The sequence below is a fragment of the Triturus cristatus genome, chromosome 3_2 (assembly GCF_964204655.1).
Source record: "Triturus cristatus chromosome 3_2, aTriCri1.1, whole genome shotgun sequence".
Lineage (NCBI taxonomy): Eukaryota > Metazoa > Chordata > Amphibia > Caudata > Salamandridae > Triturus > Triturus cristatus.
The window spans coordinates 842,920,511-842,941,497 of NC_140584.1; the positions used below are offsets into that span (position 1 = coordinate 842,920,511).

At 45.9% G+C, this 20,987-nt stretch overlaps 1 protein-coding gene across 1 annotated transcript in view; it reads right to left on the minus strand.

The window, feature by feature from the left end:
- Positions 1–12,279, minus strand: part of VTN (vitronectin) — a 59,529-nt gene extending 47,250 nt beyond the window's left edge. The window contains exon 1 of the mRNA XM_085649104.1: positions 12,126–12,279. Within this exon, the coding sequence (XP_085505230.1) occupies positions 12,126–12,189 (64 nt within the window). The 5' untranslated portion in view covers positions 12,190–12,279. The remainder of the gene's footprint in view (positions 1–12,125) is intronic.
- Positions 12,280–20,987: the final 8,708 nt, after the last annotated feature.

Here is a 20,987-nt window from a genome sequence, read left to right on the forward strand (position 1 = left end):
GTTGAATGTTGTGTGAGCTATTTACCTTAAGCATTTTGGCTTGTGAGAGGAAAGGAACACAAAAGATTGAGATACAAGATACAAGAGAAGAACCTGGTATTCTCTGATCCCAGGGCACCAGGGCCTAGGTTACGAGAGCTCCAGTTGTGATTGCAGGTTGCCAGTGTGATTGCTCCAGTTAGTCAGCAGTTGTCTAGGCGCATCCAGGTCTGTGTCCACTAAGGTTATGAACCTTTTGAAATGCGTAAGGGATCTGATGAAGGGCTTTATTCCTGGATGTCTGTGAGTAGAGCGATACCAGTAGTAGCAAGCTACCACTGTCCAATGATTGAGCCGTGGACATTTTGAAACACACATGCGTAAAAGCACACATAACTTACTTCATATCCGGACTTCTTTTAAGTGGTTATTTTTCTCCAGACCTTGATTCTGCCATGCCGACATTCGGGTCTGGGAGGCAGCTGAAGACGTGTGTTACAGGGACGTGTGTTACACAGCCTTGGCGTTCCATACTAGACACGTTATTATGATTTTACTGTTTTTGCAGACTTAACACTGTTGGTTACCATGAAAGTAATGTGAAAACAAAATTGCAGAAAAATGTAATGTTTCTTGTTTCTTCTGATTATTCACGGAGTCCCTGGATAGGGTTGAACATATTCCCATGGCCCCTACAGCTTTAAGGATTGTGATGACAATGTGTCTCCACTCCCTATATTTTAGCTTTGGGCCCCCTGGGTAGGCTGTGCACCATGTGTGTGCTGAGGCTGCTCTGAAGGAGAGAGGCACTATTACAAGCTGGCTTTGGGTCCCAGGGAGTTGGTTGCTGCTGCTTAGAAGTAATGACAGGGCGTGATCCCTGGTTGTTGCCATTGGGCCACCAGAGCGGGCTTTGTATCTGGTCTGTGTTGGCAAGGTTGTGGAGCTGACTGACCCCTTTGTGCTGAGTTTAGTTCTAAGGGCACCCAGTGAGTCATTCCCTGTGAATAATTAATTTGCTGTTTTTGAAAGATAAAGAATTACAGGCTTCGACACTGTTAAGTTGGCTCTGGGTCCTCAGAGCACATCACGTTTGTGCACGTCCCCACTGCTTTAATGGGGGGGACCATGATGTTTGGTCATTTATTGTCAGCTGTAAATGACGGATCCCCGAACAGTGTCATGTATGTGCATGTTTACATTGTGCTGAGGTGATTACCAGGTAATCGTTCACGCAGCTTTCTGATAGATGTCGCATGTGGTTTTTCTGAGTCCCCAGATAGATCATGCAGTCTGTGTGTCCTCCTTTGTACTGCCGGTCACTGGTGTATTCAGCTGTGTAGCCCTGGACCGTGTCATGTATGTACATGTAACTTGCATGATCGAGGTAACTATTAGCGGCGATGCTACGTGTCTCTCGGACCTCTTTCAAGTGCGTGCTGTCCTTTCTCCCCCCCCCGGCCCCCCTCCCCCACCGGGGCGGCAATCTTAGGGATAGCCCCGGGCGCCATAAGCTCTAGCTACGCCACTGGGAGAGGGAAAGGGATTAAGAGGAGATTACAGAAGTGAGAGATGAAAGAGTGAAGGGGAGTACAAACAGAGACAGGAAAGCATTTATAGTGGGGATGTGGTGCACAGTCACAAGGCAGGCAGAGACAGAGGATGAAAAAGAAAGGGAGAAACGGAGAGTAGGGGAGACCGAGAGATAGAGGGAGAGGGAGAAATTCGCTGGAGAGTTCTACAGAGGAGGGGAAGGGGAGGGGGGGGGGGCGAAGAGCTTCCGGGACTAGAGCACGTGGGCAGAGCCCCTGCTTCAAGCAGCACTGCCAGGTGCCACTCTAGACATTTGTCCCAGTCAATAATGACATATTTGGCTGAATCAGCGCGCAGCTGCTGCGTCTAATTACATTTCACGCACGTTTATGAGGAATCGACCGAAGCCATTACTAACCCGAGCCTCTTAAAACTGACGCAGAGGGCGGCTGAGGAGTGAGGCTTCAGCCGCCTGGCACCGCGGCTCATCAGAGACCAGTTACGGCTCCCGTGATTCGCAGATGAGAGATATTTATAAGCACAAGTTATAAATGAGCCAGGAAAAATCACCGGGCCGGTCTAGAGGCAAAGTCACTGCTGCCGCTGGACCCTTTTTATTGGGAAATTAATTCCTTCTTGGAGCTAAGGCTGCCCCCCTAAACAAAGTCGCTGCTACCAGGAACACGGGTCACAAGGGGCCAACTCGCAACACCCTGTAAAGCTAAACCCCTTAAAGCACTCCTGCAAGCAGATTTAATCCGCTTCGGAAGTCCACGGACATCGGCAGTAGTCTGATAGGACAGTGTGCGCGTTGCAGGTTTCCGGGCGCGCTGCTGGTGATCTCACCTCGCATTTACCGGCCGCTGTGGCCACATGCCTCCGCAAGGTACAATTAGACATTGGAGGAAGGTAGGTCTTGAGGCACATTTGCATTTTTGTCTTGAGTTTACTCCCAGTGAAAACTATTTTTCCCGGGGAAGGAGCTCCTACAGCGCTGCACAGTCGGGCGTGTTTGGCCCCCCTTGCTCTTGTATTAAACCTCTGAGGTCCACCTAGGTGGGAAAGGATTGGAGAGGAGTTTCTGAATCCAACAAACCCACACTCTGGCAAATCACACCTTGATTCACACACTCATTGCCTGGAATTTCCTAAGGGGTAACAGTACTTAATTGTGGCATTCAATTACGTAGAAGGGAATGCATTTATGCCTGCTCGGCATCCTTTTCTAGATACCTGACAGGTGTAAGTGCAGCCGTCGATGTCCTTGTTAATAATACTCACACTCTCTGTAGGGATGTTATCACCACCAAGGACATTGAACACACACTTTTTACTGGGAGTTGCATCTTCCTTCGGTCTAGCACAGAATGCACAACCTCTAAAGGGTGAGACACTTGGGAAGAGAAAAGATGCACATAAAAGAAGCACTCTCAATAAGGAATAATTCCTATTTGAGGACACAGGACACGAACCATAAATACGAGAAACCTATGGGATACAGATCGTAAACACTCCGTAAAAGACCCGAATACTATATGGCACAGAGGCTGCACACTCTCCTTAAGGGACAGCACTGCTACCTGTGGCACTGGCCACCCACTGGTGTAACGAAACTTGAGGTGACCCCCCTACAAGGTACGTGCAGAGGCCCCCTCCGACCTCAATCGGGAGCTCTCCAGCCAGAGTATCGGAGCTTGGGGGGCCCCCGCACCGCAGGGGCTGCGTGGGCCTTTGTTATGCTACCGTGGCCACCCACTCTCTTTGTGAGTCTAGTGGCTCAGACAACTAATCCATCTATTCCAGGCTCATGTTTACTCATGTGATCACGAATTCAAAACCCAGCATGTACTTTCAGCCTTTCACGGTTTTAAAAATTAGCACCCTGTACTTATATGTCAATAAAGATTTGTCAGAGAAGTGTGGCTCAATGATTAGAGCGGCAGACCCTGATGCAGAGGTCTAGCCTGGGACCAGGGTTCAATTCCCCACCTTGGTGGGTCTTGGGCTCAAAAATTCCACAGACATGATAACTCTCGCCTCGGTACCTATTCCTATCACGGAGTCCCACTCTGCAACTCTGGGCAATAGCTTGCTTAATCTCCACAATGCTAAGGATGCCTGGCCTCCACCTTGGGGGTGCCCAGGAGTGGATGCCTCACAGGGAAAGCCAGGATGGGTTCCACAGCGGTATTCGTACAAGCGCCTTGAGACCCTTGCAGGTGAATAGTGTGCTATACAAGTATCCACTTTGGAGATGAACATGCATTTTACAAATAAACCGTTATGTTATGTTATGAGGGTAGTGCTTGCTAACTGGTACATAGGACACACACATCCTCTCTATTGGAAATTTGCCCTTTCTGCAGGATCACTCTGGAATTATTTGCCTTTTTCTTGCTGAACCCAATTTTTGGTGGCTATAGGACTCTGTGCACTTCCCCCTGCTAACCAGTGATTAAGTGTTTATGCTCCTCCTTTAAACACGATGAACTTCGTAAATACCTGGTTAACTTATTTAACGTACCTATAAATCCGTAGTATATGACACCAAGGTGTACCGAGGGCCTGTAAGTTAAATATCACAAGAGGACTGCAACACCCATTGTGCCGTTCACTCCAGCGACAATGTAACCTGACAGCAGGCCTGCAGGCCTGCCAACAGTAGCCTTGTTGTGCAGGTTTTACCTTAAAATTTGACAAGTCTAAATAACCCCTTTTGACAGGTCTAAACCTTCCTTTTAAATATTTATACAACACACCTAATTAGGCCACATTACTCATATGGCAAGGTATTTAAAAGTAGGACATGTAAAAGGTTAATGTTAAACAAGCCCTTATAGCAAAACATTCCTAAAGGATATTTTAACTGTAGCAGTGTTGGCCTGGTCCATAGTAATACATATTTTGGAAAGATGACTTTAAAAAATTATGTTTGCCCTGGCTGATGTCCCTGGAAACGAAATCTGCATTTTGTTCTCTCACTTGTTCTAGCCAGTTATTAGCATTTCAATAGGCATAAATGAGGTGTGCACTTGCTCCCAGGACAGTGACAAAGACCGTGGATGTGGGGAGGTGTTTTGTGCCTGTGACAGGGTGGTCTTTTGGCTGATGTCAAGGACGTGATGATTAACTTCAAATAAACCTACCCGATCACAAGCAGATGTAGCTAACACTCAGGCCTTCTATTATCTCTCTCAGAGTGGGAGCATATTCATCAAACTTTCACGCAACGTATCTAACCACCTTGCTATGCTGCGCTGTGTGAAAGGGCAGGAATGCACATTGTTCAATATTATATAATGCATTTCAGACATTTCCTTGCGCTGGTGCTCTTTTGGCTGCTTAGTGCCAACGAAGGCACCCTTGCGCCATGGTGCAAAGGTGCCTGCGTTGTTAGGCAGGAATGTTATTGTGCAGGAAGGTGCCCCTTCCTGCACAAAAACAACCCTCAGAGGTATTTTCCTCTTTCTAAGTGTGCTGTAAAATGCAGCCCACTTAGAAAGAGCAAGCAACGAGGAGAAATAAAGATATTTCTCCTGGTTACGCTTCCCCTGGGGAGATAGCATTTTGACAAATTCCCAGGTTTACAAGTGTTAGTAAATCTGGTGATCCGCCAAAATCCATGGATGGATGCATGGGAACACCTACGCTCCACCCATGGAACATTTCCCTAAGTCAGAGTAACACAGGGGGGGGGGAGGCTAGCCATAATCTACCATAAATCCCTAACAGCGTCATTCAAACCCTCATCTAATGAGGAATGCGAAGCTTTGGAATTCAACTTCTATCTCTCCAATCACCATACATTCAAAGGTACTCTTCTCTATAGACCACCTGGCCCTAGAAGCCCGTTCTCAACAAAAGCTATTTCCATGTTCGAAAATATCCTCAGTGCCAGTTCATGTACTATCCTGGGAGATTTTAATTTCTACCTAGAAGCACAATCTGACCCAGAAACCTCAAATTTGATAGATTTTATGAGTAACCTTGACTTAAAGCAATTAGTCAATGGTTCAACCCACAAAGCAGGACATACCTTAGATGGAATATTTTCCAATAACGAGAATCTTTCTATCGTGGGTCTTCATCCCGTGACATGGTCAGACCACAAGGTAGTGCTGTTTACAATAACTACACCTAAGCGACAAGCTGTGAAACCAATATTCTAAATTGATAACTAGTAGAGCATGGAACAAGGTAGCCGCAAACGAATTACAAGAAGTACTAGTGTCCACCCCTTTCAATACTCTAACAGACCTAGACGAGGGCGCGCTCCAATACACAAACTGGCTGGAATCAGCCGGAAATTTACTTGCTCCAAAGAAAATACATTGATCTAACAGAACACAACCTTCCTCCCCATGGTATACCCAAGAGCTCAGAGACCAAAAATTGGTCTGTAAGCATCTAGAGAGAGCCTGGAGAAGGGAATATAAGGACAAAGAAAAAAACGAATATAAAGCAGACCTAGCCAAGTATAAAAAAATGCTACAAGACACAAAACAAGATTTTTATATGAACAAAATCAACTCAGCCTAAAATTCCACAAAAGAACTTTTTAAAACAGTATCTGCCTTAGCATATCCTGCCCCGCCGCCCATCCCGGCCAATCAGGTACTGTGTGACAAAATCACAAACTTTTTCTTTGAAAAAGTTGATGCCATCTTTTCATCCTTCAATAATACTAAGATTAATACGTTAACCACGCATCCTCCTGAGATAGAGACAGGACATATTCCCGGTACATTTTTAACCGAGTTTGCCAAAATCACCACAATAGACATCTCTAATGCCCTGCTGAAAGTGAAAACAGGTTCGCCATCCAACCCGTGCCCAGTCTCATTTTTAAAACTAGCAGCTGAGCCCGTTGTCTCCACTCTGACCTCTATCATTAATGTCATGTTAATGGAAGGACACGTCCCCAAACTCTGGAAGGAGGCATCGATACTACCCTTGCTCAAAAAGCCGAGTTTGGACCCTGAAAACATGAATAATTACAGACCTATCTCCCGACTTCCCCGTCCCGCAAAAATAGCAGAGAAGGTTATGAATGAACAACTCAGCTCCTTCATGGAAAAAGCTCAGGCACTAGCCCCACACAATATGGCTTCCGTAGTGGCCATAGTACAGAAACTGCACTGCTCAAATCGACAGAAGAAATCCGAGCCATTATAGATCAGGGAGGAAAAGCAGCCATGATAATGTTGGATCTCTATGCGGCCTTTGACACGGTCCATCACGCTTTACTGATGGACCGGCTGTGGGAGATCGGAGTACATGGTCAGGCATGGAGACTACTGAAATCATTTCTGTCAGACAGACAACAGACAGTTACCCTGGGGGAATTTGCTACTAAACCTTACTCTCTCCCATGTGGGGTACCCCAGGGGTCATCATTAAGCCCTACACTTTTTAATATATATGTTTCACTTCTTGCTCCCCTCATTGAATCATTCGGTTTTAATTTGACCTCATACGAAGACGACACCCAAATTGTGGTGTCACTAAGGCCAGAAGAATTGCAAGGAACAGCATCCAGATTTCATGATTGCATGATAGCTGTAGGGAACTGGATGGCCCGAAATTGTCTTAAATTGAATTCCAGTAAGACGGAGGTGGTCTTATTCAGCAATGATGTAAACTTCTGGACCCCGGAATGGTGGCCAGACACACTAGGTCCTCTTCCCAAAAAAGGCAAAAAACTTAGGAGTCTGGATAAATAACAGACTCAACCTCAGGGATCAGGTGAACGCAGTAGTCTCCTCCACCTCCTACATTCTAAAAGCCTGTAAGAAAATCTTGCCAGTCCTGCCCAAAAATAGTCATCAAATAATTATCACGGCTTTAGTAATGTCCAGACTGGACTATTGCAACAGTCTATATGTTAACATCGAGGAAGGACTAATAAATAAATTGCAACTCATGCAGAATGCTGCAGCCAGATTGCTGACTGGCCCTCCCAAACATGCCTCCATATCAGCAGAAATCAGAAGGCTCCATTGGTTGCCAGTGCGAAAAAGGGTTCAGTTTAAGGTTCTGTGTACAGTATACAAGGCACTTTATCAAACTGGACCTAACCATCTCAAAAAGCAATTCCAATGGTACAAACCAACCAGATGTTTACGCTCTTCTGACACTAAACTAGTGGCGGCACCTTTCGTAAAAAAAGCCAACTGGGGGGGGAAGAAGCTTTACGGTCGGGGCTGCTGAGGCTTGGAATGGACTCTCAATGCATCTTAGAGCCATGCCAAGCCTACTGGCCTTTAGAAAGGGTTTGAAGCCTTGGCTCTTTGCTAGCTAGGCTCAATTACTGCTTTACCTCCCCTCCCTCGCATTTGGATCCAGGTTGGACTTCAAGCAGCGCCAGGACACCCTTGGGTAGCAGTTTGCGCTTTAGAAATATCAATAATATTAACATTAACAACACACCGAATTGCGCTGTGTTACATCACTTCAGATTTATCAAGCCATGCAGGGCCATGCAAGGTGACCTTGCGTGACTAGATAAATCTTACTTTAGTGTTGCGTCGCCCGTGAGCACCCCTTGCGCACCCCATGCGTGGCACAATGGCGACAAAACATATTGATAAATATGGGCCCGAGGTTAATATGTCTGCATGGATAATAAATATGAGCATTGCACTAGCAAGGGTGTGGTTGACTATGCATTAAAAAAGCAGCAAAGATCCGCCCATACTGATTATCATAGTTTTAGGGCGAGCCTCGCAGTGTGAGCGGCAAATACTACTGCAGTAATCAGAAGGTAGCCGATCTGTTGTTGCCAACACACTGTCAGACGGTGATAGAGTTTCAAGACCTACTTGACAGGTCGGCTGGGGTTTTTCATATGAAATTTGAGACACATCTCAATGGAGGGAAATCGACTTCCAAAACAATTTGTGTGTATCCACTCTGTGGTTGCTGAAAACTCAGCTTTGTTCTACCAGACTTCTGTCTCTGAGTATATTAGGAGTACAGGGACTGCCTCCAACTAGATTTTAGTGTTAGATTTTGAAGGATAATAGGATTAAGACAGTACACTCCCCACACACCCAGACCCCTCGGAGCTCCTGAAAATGCCCAAAGTGGGTAGGACCAACCCTGGGAATTTTACCCCATTGGTTAGGGTGCCCCCAAGGTCCTTCTCGCCCAGTAGTTCATGCCAGGCATAAATGTATCATCTCCAGACACCCAATATAGAACAATCCTGGACCTCAGGGAGATCAGAAGAGGACTGGACATGCTGTCTGCAACCTTATAACAGCCCTGGAGGACTGGACCTGCTCTCTCTTTCATACAAATGACAAGGAAGTGAACTCCAAGGGTCATATGGCTAACCTCCTGTTCAGGCTACAGGGATACAACAAGTTCCAAGAGGCATTCCTGCTACAGCCCAGCAGACCAGTGGCAACTGGATCAGATCTTGACCCTACTGTTGGTCTCTGCTGTCCACTATTGGAGTCTCTAAGTGCCTCCTCTGATGCCCTGGGAGCTTTAGAAGTGGACTCCTGGGGTTGATTGGGCCTTAAAGGACTAAAGTCAAAAGGTACAATCTTTGACAAGGATGAACATGGTTAGTGTATGCAACCTGTCTTGGCACTTTGTGATTTTTGATGTTATTTCTACTTAAAACTTTAAAATGTCAAAGCTCCAATTCTAATTGTATTTTTGTCATTTTTGTATTGTTTTGTTTACTTAATTGTACTCTATTTGTCTAATACGTTTTGGGATTTTATTGTTTTGACTTTATTACTGTTTAGAGTACACCATAATTACTTTACACATTGCGTCTAAGTTAAGCCTGTATGTTTTGTGCCATGCATACCAGGGGGTTGAGCTCAGGTTAATTTAGTGACCTTAGTGGTTCACCCTGGCAAGGAATGTGATTTTTACTTGAGCTGGATACTTACCCACCTCAACTAATAACTCAATGTCTTACTCCCTGTTAAAAAGGCGTTTGTGGCTTCTCCCATTGACCTTAATGTTGAGTTTTCTCCATCCATCCCTTAGAAGTATTTGTGCTGTTAAAATTGTTAGACATAATGTCTGTGTCTGGGATATCTGTATGTTTTGTCAAATATTTTGTTAATGTTGCATTCTAATTTTGTCTGTCATTTTCTTTGAGAGTTTTTTTTTCTAAATCCTAACTTTTGCCGGCACAACTATAAATGCTGGACACATTTTACAACCTTAGAGCTGTGACAAACAACTGATTTTATCTATTTAATAAAATTTGATTTCATGATTTTATAAAGTGGGCTTCAAGGTTAAAAGTTAGCCAGTGAGCTCATTAGGGTAGGTGGAGTTAACGCCTAAATAGTACCACAATATAACTTTTATTATTAAAAGTTGTGTAAGGATTGTTGGTCATTGGCGGGAAACACTTAAAATTACTTTCTGAGAGTTCACCTGGAACAATGGATTTAGGCAAGATCCTCAATTTATGGGATTCTGCGACTGTGGCATTTATTAAACTCTCTCGTATGGGAGACCCTCATACATGCTTCCAAAATATGGTAATTAATCAACACAGGTATTAGGGTACTGTAAGGTTGGTTCAGACATGAGATTTCCCATTTTCAGTAGATAAGAACCATGAGGATCCCACCCTGCAAGTGTTGACATATCGCTATGGGTTTTCCTAAGAAGGACAGTTACCCTCACTTACTTTTCGTGGCATGCTTCATCATCAGGTACCTCCTTACTGCAACTATCATTTTGGTACATACCTGGCTACCCTGTGAGCACTTATCAGGGTGAAGAATGAATGAACACTTAAATAGTGTATTTCACGCCATTGCTGTGAGATAGAGAACGTCTGGCCTTCTTTTTGACATGGATCCTTTCCACGAAGAAATCTTTGGGATTTAAAATGCATCCAAGAGGGACTTAAGTCTATACTCGAATACAGCAGGCCTCACAGAGCAGTGCATGCGCTGCCCAGGCTCGACCTTAAAATGCAGATAAAAAATGGCACCTGGATATCTTTTTCCACTGACTTTTACAAATAGCCAACGTGAAGATCGAGGGGGGAAAGTGAAGAAAACAGAGAGTGACCAGAGAGACAAAGCAAGGACGAGAGAGATGTGTGGGGTATGAGTTGAGGCCAGCTGTGAGAGCGCGTGCCGTTCATCAGTGAGGGTTCTGGGTGCAAGAGTGGGCATCCAGTGTGAACGTCTATGACAAGTTCTAAAGTGGATGCCTCGTGCAAAACTGGTCATGGGTGAGAGAGCAAGTGCCAGGTGCGGGGATTAGTGCCAGATGTGAAAGTGGATGCTGGGTGGGAGTGGAGAGTAGGGATGAGTGATGAGGGCATGCGGATGGGCTGAGAATCAGCATAGAGTGAGAGTGTGGTAGGAGTGAGTCTGGCTGCGTGTATGGATGTATGTGGTTGACACCTAGACGAAAGCCAGTGTAGCACTATAGAGGGTCCATGGCAAATACATAGCTAACGTGTGATTGGAGGGAAGCTGGGTTCTGAGAGTGAAAGTGGATTCTTACTGCATCAGGATGCAGTGTACTTTGAAGCCTTGTGTCCTCAGCTCTTTCCTAAATTGGACCATGATTGGAGTAGTATTGATGAAATTGGCGCTGATATTCCAGATGCCGGGTGTATAAATGTAGAAAGCCCGCTGCCATGTTTTTTCTTTTTTGAATATTTCTGTCTCCAGGCTAATGGTGCCTTAGCAGTGGTTGTGCCATAAACCACAGGAGGCGGTGAGCTTCTCAGCCAGAAAGGCTTTGAAGAGGGTGCAGCTGGTTTTAAAGATGGCGAGGGCTAGCAGAGGCAGTGAGTGGCGTTCCATCAGGGTGTGGGTGGAGTGGTTATATTTCTTTATGCTGCTGCATGTAGGATGTACATAAGGGAAACAAACGTATAGTCAGGGAGGCTGGCGAAAAGGGCTTTGCCACCATTCAGGTGCGATAATACGGGGAATTTAACAGCCATTTTGATGACACGTTCAGAAGGAATGGCTCACTTATTTTCTAGCAGAGAGATCTGGTACCAAGACATCTTTGTTTTCTTGGCAGTGTGTTCCTTTAGGGTGAGGTCAGTAGTCAGGGTCAGTCCAAGGTTCTGGCCTCATGTGCAGTTTGGGGTTCAAATCTGCATACGTTCTTGTTGTTTAGCAAGGTGTGGACTAGTAGTCTCTTGCTCTCGAAGAACAGCAGGAATTCTATTGTATTGTGGTGGGATTAAGAATAGAAATGTGCTGGAAATCCAGAGCTGGACGAGGTACAAGAAATGGTTGAAGCGTTGCAATCCTGGAGCAGAGGCGACTTTCAAATACAGTTCAGATTTAAAGTTGATGATGAGGCGAGGCTGTTTGGTTTGAGGAAAGTAAGAGGATGCAGTGAAAAAAGGATGGGGGAGAGTAAAGGAGCAGCAAATCGGATAAAGGGTTGATCTGTGAGTCAACATTCAAAATCTAGCCGTGAAGACAGCATGTAAATGCAACATGCACGGCTACAGGCTTGTTTGGCTTGAGAGCTATTGGCTCGTTCGGCACAAGATTAGTTTGGAACCCTCTAACCTTCCAGCACCCCAGATTATTGGCCATGTCGCCCCCATACCTCGCTGCTTCTCCGACCTCGGGTCACACCAGCCTTACCTTCATCGGCCACAGACCAGCCGACGGTGCCCAGCACCGAGGCCAGCAGCAGCAGCGCCTTCATGCTTGCAGCCAGAAGCTCCTCCGTGCCACTGGACAACTGACCCTTCCCTGGTCGGTGGCGCAGTGCTCATCAATAAGCCAGCCCTCCACCCACACCTTTCCTGTCTGCCCCCTCCGCCCCCTTCCGAAGAGTCCCCTGCCAGGGCCTGGCGCCCCCCCCCCCCCCAACTCCTTTCCTGTTTACACACGCTCTCCACCTACACTGGGCCATTGAACTGACCGCCCTCCCCCCACACCCTCCTTTCTACTTCTGCACTCACTGGCTGTCCTCCAACCCCCCTATCTGGGGCTGCCCGTCACATTCACCTGCCCTATCTGCACAGACTGTCCATCTGCAGCCATCACCTCTCCCTCTTGTGTCTACCTCCCGCCGGCAGACATGCCAACCCTCCCGATTCAGGCGGGAGACTACCGATTTCAAGGCTAGTCTCCCGCCTCCCGATTCCTGCAAGCAAAAACCCGATTCCTCGGAGGTTTCAGCTGACAGGGCTTGGTATGTGTAACGTGCTAATTCTTACAGCAATAGTCAAGAGTGGCGATGCAGGGGTTCTGGAAGGTGTGACAAGCCAACAAAGCCTCATTAACAAGCGAATGGTCTTTAAAAGACCTGTGAAGTGCTTGGGGGCGGCTGTGTGGGGTGCCTGGGAAGCGGTCTCAGACCGGGCTGACACACAGGGGGATGGGGTGTATGCACTGCCAGCAACCTACCAGGCCAGTGCACAACACTCGCATCACCCTCTCTCTGCAGCCATTGCGCTCCATGCTTCTGAAAGGTAAGAACAAAACGTGCATTTGCGTTTCAAATGTCCGATCCTGCAGCAGCACACTTCCAAGGCCCATACATGACAGTAACCCAATTCAAGGCCCCATTCTCCTGATTATTTTTTTTAAATCTCCCACTTTGCTCTTCTGAAATGTTGGCATGTATGCGCCGGAACCAAATGGTTCACTCAGGGCCTGACGCCCCGGTTGCACTGCACCTGCTGCGCTAATTGCAGTTGTGCCCCTTCCTGCTTTTGGTTTTTCATCCAGAAGTGACTGATAACCATCGATATTCAATGAGCATCTGAACCGAGCCGCACCACCAGGTGTTGGCTCCATCCATGCCAGACATCTTGCTCACACGCACACAGTTATCTGTGCCACAGGCGCCCTTCATCGATGGCTCCCCTCTGCCTCGACTTACCCTCACCTCCCACCCCTTCCTTATCTGAACCCACCATGCTTTTAGGCGCGAGTTTCAGGTAAGTTTCACAGCATTTAAAAATGTGACAACTACCCACACCTACTACATCTACTATGTACCTCGTGCCCCCATGCCACCCACTCCCCCGCAAGCTCGCGCTGGCTCGACTTATTGATATTGGTTCACCACCCACTGGCATACCGCACAATGACGGACAACCTCTGCAGAATGTGAAGAGGGACCCTTGACTCTCCCATACCTCCCATTTGTGCATTGGCATTGGGCTGAATTGTGCCCCCTTGAAGGGTTGAGAGCCCCCCCTCACCTCCCCACCCGGCGTCGGATAGATCCTTCCTATCTCATCCCCTCACACACACTCTGTGCCTGAACCGGAGTTTGTTTAACCCTGCCCTCCAGTGCACCGCTGTTTGCTAGATAAACACAGCGTTCCAATAAATCGGTCTAAATATTGCATCGGTGGTGAAGCAAAGAAACAAGGCCGAAGGTCTATGGTGAGCAGAAAGCTGAAACCTATTTGTTCTGAGTGCTGAGAGGGTGGAGTCAGCGAGGGAGAGGTATTCAGAGGATAGGAGAGTCAAAGCCACCCTGAGAAGCGCTTTGGATACATGAAAGGCCTTCTCTCGCCTGCTCCCCTCCTTGAAACCACTTTTCAAGACTTGGGCACACATTTATGTCTAATCTGATTCAGAGTTGGTGTAGGGGCAGTGACAGTGTCAATACAGACCTGAAATTCCTATCATGAGAAATCCGCATCACTGTGTGCCAGGGACAGGCACCAGTAATCAGGGGCAAATGTAAGTGGATGAAAGTGTCTTCTCACATACCGAGATTGCAAGTTATCCTCGGTCATATGGGAGAAAGGTATGACACCAGAATATCGTGGAGGAAGTAGCATCCTCCAAAGATATTGAAACCTAAATATCATGTACTAAGCTGTCATGAAGGTAAATACGTATAAGGTAAGTATAGGTTTACCATATTACACTTCACATTGAAGCATAAATATATATATAAATATATATAATATATATATGTGTATATATATATATACACACACACGCTTACATACATACATACATATATATGTATATATATATCACAGCTCCAGCATTTGCAATTCCAGCATACGCAGGCACTCTTGGGATGGATTTCAATCAACTTTATTAAGTGCAGACGCGTTTCAGCCTGTAGCCTTTATCAATGCATAAAATTAAAGTTTCTTAGCCCTCAGCGCACAGCATGACATTTAAATAAACAGTGCTGTTCCCTTATTGGTAAATTCATAATGATGGTGATCAAAGACGGACTGCAAAAGTTATTCTCTCAGTTAAGGCTGCCACGTAAGCAAGGCGATATGTTCACAATGTTAAATTTGTTTCAAATGTCACCTTTCATATTGACTTTCATATCAAGTTCTTACATTCAGGAATAAAATGACCCGATTCCTTTTCCTTACTTATCAGGCATGTAGCATGTTGTAGCAGTTCCTTTCGCTGTGTGTTAATTTTCCCTCGCCAAGCCTCTAGATGTTATGCCTAGATATAGTTCCGCGGGTAGCAGTACAATTCCTGCGTTCCCCAACGTTGAATAATTTGGATCGCAAATTATTCAAAGTTGCTGAAAAACCTGTGAATAAAGGCTTCCATAGAATCCCCGCTGTGTCCCTGGACTTCTTTGAAGAAAAGTTAGTCGTTTTGTGATGTTTTTCGCGCCTGCCAGGAGCGCGATACAGGGACCCGTCCATTAAGTAGTCCTGGACTTTGCTGGCAAATCGGACTGTGAAATCAAGGTATTGATATGGCCAGGACCGCCTCCAGAACGGGCAGCCTGTGATTACATGGGGAGGCGAGCATGACTTCAGTTCGCCTCAGGCCCGGCGTGTTCTCATTACTGGGGCTGGACGTAGGGGACTTGAGGGAGCCTTCAACATGTTTATTATTTTGTTTGCACCTGCCACTACATGGTCCCCCCTTTGTGCAGCATTTATCAGCACTCACGGCAGTTACAACGATATCCGGCTGCAGTACTCACCTGAACAATGGATGCTGGAGATTGTAGTTGTACATGAAACTTCATTCCTTATACGGCAGCAGGACCAGCTGATCTCCCACCAATGGGAGCGCAATGAGATTTTCAAAAGAGGGAACAGGTGACGACAATTCAGCAGTATCATCTGAAGAAGACGAAAGTCGAAATGCATCATGCCATGCTGAAAAACCTGTCAATAAAGGCTCCCATAGAAACCCCGCTGTGTCCCTGGACTTCCTTCAAGAAGGGTGGTCGTTTTGTGACATATATATATTATCTACTGGCGGTCGCCATTAGATAGTTATAGTTAGGACCGTGTTTCCATAGGAAATATCAAAATTCTATTTTGAATAACTTTGGTGCCGTTTGACGAATCGTCGCGAAATTTTCAAAACTAATGGGGCGCTCCGCTCAGCTCCTACCCTGAAAGTCTCGGGGGGATTCGTCAAGCGGGGGGCGAGAAAAAAGGGGGGTCCCAAAACGCGTTTTCCCCATGCATTTTCCCATAGGACCTTTAGTCGAAGGTAGAGCCCGAACGGCTGAACAGAATTACTTGAAATTTGGCAGAAAGGTAGTCCTCAGGTCAGGGATGTGCCTTTTGCATATATGGAGTCAATCTGTTCAGTAGTTCCTGGGAAAATTGCAGTTAAAAGCACATACATATCTATAGCCGCGCACCGTGCGCGCACAGTGCGCGCACCCTAACGTGCACGAGCGTAATTCTGATTGGTTGTTACATGTCAGTCAACGTTCGAATCGGTCGAAATCAGGAAGTGTCGGCCGCCATTTTGTTTGTTTTCAGTGCGAGAGTGGAAAAGGAAGGTGGCGAACGTGAAAAGGGGGCAGGGTAGAGAGTTCCTGACCCCCTAGCCTTTGTCAGGGGGTCCCTGAAGGACCCCTAAGGCAGAAAAAAACATTTTTTTTTTTTTTAATCGCGGGGGTGCGCGCACTGTGCGCGCACGGTGAAAAACCATTAAAAAAAAATAAGTTTAATACGTAGTTTTTTGAAAAATAAATATATAAAAAAAATAATAATACATACATAACTTAGCATTTAAAAAACCGTACAAATTCACTGAAAAAACCATAGGTTTCACACACGTTATAGTTAGGAATTAGCATTTAAAAAACCTTGCAAATTCACTTAAAAAACCATAGGTTTCACACATGTTATAGTTAGGTGGATATTTCACTCGTAAAAAACCAATGAAATTCCACCGTTATAGTTAGTTCAGATAACTATAACTCGCGCGACCGCCACTCTATCACAAGGATGATGTCATCAGTGATGTCAAGAGTGATGCCACTGACCATTTCATGAGTGGTGTAATATGTGACGGCATGAGCAGAGGATTGCGGGCGCGCGAGTTATAGTCATCTGAACTAACTATAACGGTGGAATTTCATTGGTTTTTTACGAGTGAAATATCCACCTAACTATAACATGTGTGAAACCTATGGTTTTTTAAGTGTATATATATATATATATATATATATATATATATATATATATATATATATATATATATATATATATATATACCCAGTCGTGATAGTTAGGACCATGTCTATAGATATTTTGATTTGCTAATAGCTTTGGTGCCATTTTATGAATCTTTGCAAAACTTTCGAACAAAAAGTCTCTTCCACTTGACTTTTGCTTGGAAAGATTTGGGGTGATCCATCAAGTGGGGGCTGAGAAAAGAGGGGAGCCTCCCAAAACATGTTTTCCCCATGCAATTTTCTATAGGAGAATTGGACAGTGATATAGAAAAAATGATAGATCTAAAGATAAGGTATGATCGGTTGCCTTAACATCAACCTCAAAAATGTTGTGACAGCCCTTTTAGAACTCGAGGGCTCAGTCCATGTCGTGCAAAAAGAATAAAAAACATACAGGGGGCAAGGTAGGAATACTTCCTTGGAACCAAAAATGTAAGTTTTTTGATGGTACCGCAGATCCATGGAGGATCCACGGATCCATGGAAGATCCACAGATGAGCAGCACCATAGACGTCCCCTGGGGTGGCACAGGGCCCCTAGAAGTTGGCGCAACCATTTATTTGGGGAAAAGGAGGCATGTTGCCTCCCCTTCCTGAGCCAATTTAAGGCTCCAGGGACTCAATACCCCGTGGCTGATTTCATTTTTAGGGGAGGGAGGTTTGTCCCCTCTCCCCCAACCTTCAGAAGGCCGTGAGGACCCCATCGGGGGTAACAAGCGCTATATACCTGCAAACCTTTTTCCCTCTTCTATCCCTCCGCTATCCTTCTCAATCCAAATAACTGACTAATATCCACCACTCAAATTACTTTCATATTTCACTATATTAATTCACCACAAATCCATATGGATTCCGGAGTAGCATGCTACTCGCCAAAAAAGTGCTTCAACACCCCATTAGGGGTAACAAGCGCTATATAAATGCAAACCTTTTTCCTTCTTGTATCCCACTGCTATCCTTCTCAATCCAAATAACTGACTAATATCCACCATTCAAATTACTTTCATATTTCACTATACTAATCTAACACTAATCCTTTATGGGCACCGGAGGAGTGTGTTACTCGCCAAAAAAGCACTTCGACGCCTTATCAGGGGTATTAAGCACTATATAAATGCAATTACAATACAATACAATTCACTCGGGCAGATTTCAGATTTAAGGGAGGGAGCACGTGGCTCCTAACCTGAGATTTTAGAAGGTCCCAGGGACCCTATTCCTACGTCAGTGTTTTGATTTAGACGTACAGGTGCATGTGGCCCCCTCCCCAAGCCATAAAACAGCCACAGGGACCTCATCCCCAGGGCTTGAAGAGCTAGAGTCCCGGCGACGCCATCCCCCGGGACACTAACTTCTTCCCTGCCCGGGAGGATGTGGGTGGCACCAGGGCACTCATGGTCAAATTAACAATGGCCAGCTCTTGTCAGCACCAAGGGTGGGGTCTGGCTGGGCAGTTGACAGGGGCCGAGGGGGCCTTGGGGATCCCCTCATGGATCCAAACAGTCAATAAAGGAGGAGGTGCCCACACATTGCAATGTGTGTATTTATAAAATATACCTTTTATTATAATTATTGCTTAAGTTAAAGGCAGTAGGTCTTCTTTATACATGTTGATGTGCTAACATTCTGATAAAGAATAGACCTGCCTTTTAAATTTGATATATTTACAAAACAGGAGTCTGAGCACCCGCGGATGGTTGAGTGCAGGGCCTGGCTGCGGCGGGAGGGTGCACAGTGATGAAAATCTGACTTTACATTAAAAAACAAAGAAATTCACTAAGATAAAGAAAGGCTAAAGTGAAATTATAGTTTGGAATTTCAATAATATCTTACATTACATTAAAAAAACCGTAGAAATTCACTGTACAAAGTTTAAAGGGACGTCATAGTTTGGTGAAAATCTCAGTTAAAACGTAACAAAACCATTGAAATCCTACAGTTATAGTGTTCTCAAGAAACTGTAACTCATGCCCTAAAGTAATGATAATTCATGCCCTCGCAATACACTGCTAATTACCTTACATATTAAATTGCTCATGCCGTTTTCTATGTCATCGTTGATAACATCACTACAACAACTGAAATGACATCATTGATAACAACACTGTGCAAGCCAGAGGTGAGAGTTGTATTTAGTTTAGGGCGCCATTGTGTACTTATAGTTAGGAGCTAATTACCATAGAAAGAGCATTGTTTGGTTTGCTAATAACTTTGTTGCCCTTTGACAAATCTTCCTAAAAATGTCCAAAAAAAGGTTCATCCACATCATATCCTTCCTTGAAAGTTTTGAGGTGATTTGTCAAATGGGGGCAAAAGTAGGAGAGTAGGATCTGCTTCACATGTTTACCCCCACTTTTTACTTTTGTTTCACTGTTTTGTTTACTTTAGTCTGGCTGGGACCCTGCTATTCAGGGCCCCAGCCTAGCTGCTTCCTCTCTAAATTGATTGCATGTACTTTAGGTGCACCACAGATTGAGTCCCTAGTATATGGTACACTATGTACCCAGGGCTTAGGTACAACAGAGACCTACCAGGGGCTGAAGCATGTATTATGCCACCCCTGGAAAGCCACCTAAAATGACACCACAGGTCTGCTACTGCAGCCTGGGTAAGGTGGTGCATGCACCCTTTACTGTGATATAGCTTACCTATATCACTACATATATACACACATATAAACCTATAAGTCACTCCTATGGCAGGCCTTGTCAATCCTGAAGGCAGAGTGCTTGGTTCTTATGTGAGAGGGTGTCCCTGCATGAGCAGAGCCCCTCTTCAGCGTTCGGAGTCCCTTCTCTGATGCTGTTTGTAGTGCAGCCTGACCATATACTCTTAAGTGCATTATAATCCAACGGTAAATGCTAACTTTGGACTGGCTGCACGGAAACATGTCGTGTTTGGTGTCAAACACCTTGGAGTCATACCCCTACACCAGTAACTGGTGTGGGAGTATGATCTCACCCTTCTAGAGGGAGAGACATGACAGCACTGGTATACCGTGTAGAAACTTAATAGAGCCCTGGCATCACAAAATGGATGCTGCAGCCGCAGACACGGGTCTGGCCTCCTGCTGCTGACCGAAACTCCGACAGGGGAGGCCTGGACAATAGGTTTCCTGTCACAGGGAGGTGTAATCACCTCTCAGACAGGCTTATGTGTATTGGGGCTGGGTGGGAGCACTCTGAGTGCTTTGAAGTCCTGCACTGGGGGCACATTTGGTGTCCCTGAGCATAGTCCAGCTCAAACCGGGTCAGGGGCTTCAAGCCCCTGCTCTGGCACGAAACTGGACAAAGGAAATGGGTGTAGCCACCCCTCTTTCCAAACCCTCCCATAGGTGGGTCCCCAGAACTAGTCCAACCCCTTCCTTAGGTATAAGTAAGGAACCTCTGTAACCAGAACTTTAGATATCCCTGGACGAAACTCTGAAGCTGAATCCTGGAATTTCGACGCTCTACTCAAGACTAGAGGACTGAAGAAATCTCCCTTGGGTTCAAGGAGTGACTCCCCTCCTTGGCAGGCACCAACAAAGCAATTTGCTGGTCTGCATTTCCAAAGCTCCCACCGGACTCCAAAGTATTTACAGCCCAGGAAGAGGATTTCCAGACATCTCAGAGGCCGACCCGAGTCCCCAGCGAAGCTAAGACCTGCAGCCCTCGTGAGTACCGTGGAACCAGAACTCCTGGTCACCGTGCACTTTTGCAAGTGCATTGACTTCTCGACATCTCCTAAAGTCGTGCTTGGGCTGACTTGTAGCCCCACATCGCTCACAGAATCCACTGAAGATTGTCAGCCTAGTCACCCCGAGTGACCCGTGGGCCGCCATTTTGTGTTTCATCTTGAGGTCCCTTTGCGATCCTTGGTCTGTGGACTGATGGGTCCCTGAGGGGGTAACCTTGAATTTCCTTGGGCTTTCCAGATTGCTCCAGACGTGCCCCAACTCCCTACCAAGTGGTGAGTCCCACAGACCTTGCTGGTCTGTACCGAAGCATCTTTCTCGTTTCTGCTTGGGTTGCTGTTGCCAAAGCTTGGTGAGTCCAATCCGGACCCCGACACTGCAGCACT